This window comes from Mandrillus leucophaeus, unplaced genomic scaffold, assembly GCF_000951045.1.
Source record: "Mandrillus leucophaeus isolate KB7577 unplaced genomic scaffold, Mleu.le_1.0 Scaffold1502, whole genome shotgun sequence".
Taxonomy (NCBI): domain Eukaryota; kingdom Metazoa; phylum Chordata; class Mammalia; order Primates; family Cercopithecidae; genus Mandrillus; species Mandrillus leucophaeus.
The window spans coordinates 7,869-11,435 of NW_012101480.1; the positions used below are offsets into that span (position 1 = coordinate 7,869).

Here is a 3,567-nt window from a genome sequence, read left to right on the forward strand (position 1 = left end):
CTTTTTATTGGAAACCTGACAGGGATCCAATTTCCCCTTTGCCTTAACCCCACAGGAGCACAGTAGACAGGGAGGGGGTCACCCAGGTGGCTGCTCCTGCTCAGCCCCCGCTTCCCAGACCATTCCAGGCAGGGAGAGCCACTGAGCTGACTCCATGGGCTGCCCACATGGGGTCTGGACCCAGCCACCCTCCTGTGCCTGGCAAGTAGCCCCTGGCCATCAAAGGACCCATTGTGTGGTGATCAGTGGCCCACCGCCTGCCCTTGTGGCAGGTGCAGTTTACAGGTGCTGCCCCAGGCCTGTCACAGTGGCCTTCCCAGCCTGGCACAGGAGAGGAGGCATGAATGATCCTTTCCTGTGCCCATTCAGGCCATGTGAGTTTGGACACTCACTACAGAACTCCCTCCAGGCCCCTTGTCAGCTGAATCGTGCGTGACTTGCTTAGTCCTCATGTCCAGGGTCAGGGGAGGGGTGCAGAGTCTGCACCCTAAATCCCCTAAGGCCTGAAGGCAGTCTCCCAGATGACCTCTGTCCTCTCCAGTGACATAAGCCTCCCACATGGCCTCAGCTCTCTCAGGTGACATCCTTCCATGGTGACTCTGGCTCTTGCAGGAGGTGGGCTACCACAGAGACATGAGCTGTCTAACTGCCATCCTCCTCCTGTATCTGCCGGATGAAGACAACCTTCTGGGCACTGGATCAGCTGCTGTCCGAGGAGAGGCACTCCCTGCAGGGTAGGTGGTCAGCTGCCCCCAGGGCCTCACACAGTCAGGCCATGGGACAGCCACCCTGGCTGGGCAATCCTGACTTCCAGGCAAGGTACCTTCCTTGTATCCCAGCTTGTTAGGAGCCTTCAGGACATCCCTGCTGAGGGTTCACAGGAGCCCAGAGTTGAACAGGGACGCTTTCACTTCAAGGCAGACACCTTTCATCCCCAACAGCAGAGGGCACTGCGGCCTCCCCCTGGCCGCCCCGTGTGTCCCAGAGCCATAGGTCTCCAGCCCTGACTTCGTACAGGTGACTGTCACTTCCCCAAGAGTCCTCCTACCTTCCAACTGGCCACACACCCAGCTGTCCTCCCAGCCCACATATGGGCCAATGAAGTTGAGACAGCAGTGTCTGCGCATCCCATGTCTCCCAGCCCCACCCTAAGTCCAGAAGATGGCCACGTAGCCCCCCTGGCACCCACCCCGTTCCCTCCACTGGCCACTGCCTGCCTCTGCCCTGCCTCACAGCCTCGAAAGCAGGCCTGCCCTCCCGGCACCTCTACCCAGGATGCTGCCGTGCAGTGCCTCCAGCTAGGGCCCACTTCCCTAGAGCTGAGGCCACATGGTAGGGTCGCCTGATGGAAGGGAGGAAGGCCTCAGGGTCCGGGGTCCCCTGCCACTGCCCAGTCCTTCCAGCTAACGGCTCCACACCTTGGGAGTGGGCTCTGATGCATGATGGGTCGGGGGCTTCTCAGTATTCTATAGCCCCAGTACTGCCCAGCTCTGGAGGCTCCTATCCCACCAGGAGCAGGTATTACACAAATCCTTTCCAAAGATCATGCGGCACCTGCTGAGTGGATGACACCTTCACCTCTTTCCCAGAGGCCCAGGGTCCCAAGGGGCAGGGAAACAGGGGAAGATGGAGCTCCTCAAGGGGCTGACAAGAGGCTGAGTCCCAGCCAGGGCCTCAGTCAAGATGGGGATTCTCCATGGGTTTGGAGTTGGGTTTTCTTTACCTGCCCTGGAGGAGGAGGCAGAGGTCCTGGGACGGAGGCTGAGCTCCAGCTGAGCAGGGTTAAGGGAAGTGTGTACACCAGGCATCTGTGCATGGGGAAGATGTTGGGGAAGCACTGGCCACTGCCCAGTGTTCTGCCCCAGGGCAGCTCAGGGAGCCCTGAGCACCTATGCTCCTCCCTTCAGGACCAGGAAAGACCACACATTGAGGTTTGCTGAGTTGGCTCCTCTGGTGTTTCACTGATGGGGTAAGGAGGCACAGGGAGACCCCAGTCCAGGGACCCTCCTGTCCCACAGTTCCCAGCTCCCCCAAGAGGACCTGGCTCACCCCCAGCCCACAGGAAGCACAGGGAGGCTTCTGCATGGCACAGAAGCCAGGCCTTCCTCAAGAAGGGGCATCCCACGGCAGAGGCCAGGCCTCAGGCCCACTGCTATTTTCACATTATTCATTTTATAAGGTGATATGCTTTGACTGTGTCACCACCCAAATCTCATCTTGAACTGTAATTTCCATAATCCTCATGTCATGGGAGGGACCCAGTGAGAGGTAACTGAATCATGGGGCAGTTTCCCCCATGCTGTTCTCATGATAGTGTGTTCTCATGAGATCTGATGGTTTTAAAAGCATCTGGCATTTCCCCTGCTTTTATGCCCCATTTAACCTGATGTGATTATTACACATTGCATGCCTGTGTCAAAATATCTCATGTGCCCCATAAATGTATACACCTACTATGTACCCATAGAAATTAAAAATAAAAATAAATTTAAAATAAAAAGTGTGAGTTTTTAAAGGTGAGGTTTGCTCTCCAGTGCTGGTACCTGCCAGGTGTGACCTTCACGTCGTCTTTCCACAAGGTCCAGGTTCCCATCTGCACAGGCTGACAGTTTCCAGAGTGACCTTCCTCAGAAAACAGGATCTTGGAGGAGACAGTCAGAGGAGAGAGCCTTATCCTCCCCACTACACAGCCCCTCGTGGGGATTGGAAAGTGAGGGTCTTTGACCACAAGTTGGCAGTCACCCTAAGCTGTGGTGTGGGAGGAAGCATAGGGAATATAGGCTAGTTCTGGGACAGTATATCCTGGTCCTGACTTGGAGAAGGTGTTAAAATCCCGACATTCCTGACTCCTCCTTTGTGGGAGCCCCTGCCCTGCAGCTCTCACAGGGTTGTTGGGAGGGTCACCTGTGGTGATGGGTCTGGAAGTGCTTTGTGAATGACACAGTGGGCCTTATTCCTGTCACTGGCCTTTTGACCTTGAATACTAACTGCCTGGGGATCTCCAGGCCTCAAGGTCTAATCCTGGAAGGATACAAGGTGTCTCTCGTGGAACATTCTATACCTCCTGGGAGGTCCCTCACTTCCACCTTCACCTGACATAGCCCCTGCTCCTATTCCCTCAGCCTGGAGAACTTGCCCCAGGAGCACAGGGTAGTACTGGACTGACCTCTTTAGAAAGGGTAATTATATCCTCATTTCAGCTCTCCCTCTTCCCTAGCTTGCCACATAGAATTCCAGGGATCCATGCAGCATATGTGCTGGAAATGAGAGGGAGAACTTCTAGATCAGGGATCTGCCCTGGGTGGGGACAGAGAAGTATCCTGGAGTCTGGGTGTCAGGAGTGTGAGCCCAGCCCAACTGTTCAGCCCCTGTCCCCATGCTGCTCAGTGCATGATGTTTCCTGCATAAGCTTCCTTTAGAGGGAAACTTCCAGAGTGACTGCAATAAGGTCTATGCTGTTGGGGGTGACAGAGCAGCCCTGGAGGCCCTCTGCTCTTACACTGGCAGGAGGTGGCCAAACAGAAGCAGGCAGAGGAAGCTTCTCCAAGCAGGTTTGGAAAGAAATTT

General features: G+C 55.6%; 1 protein-coding gene across 1 annotated transcript in view; it reads left to right on the forward strand.

Annotated features, from left to right (window-relative positions):
- LOC105535812 overlaps positions 1-3,567 on the forward strand; it is a gene marked incomplete at both ends in the record, with an annotated part of 14,596 nt that overhangs the window by 7,222 nt on the left and 3,807 nt on the right. Inside the window, 1 exon segment of the mRNA XM_011975027.1 lies at positions 613-734. Coding sequence (XP_011830417.1) covers positions 613-734 — 122 coding nt within the window.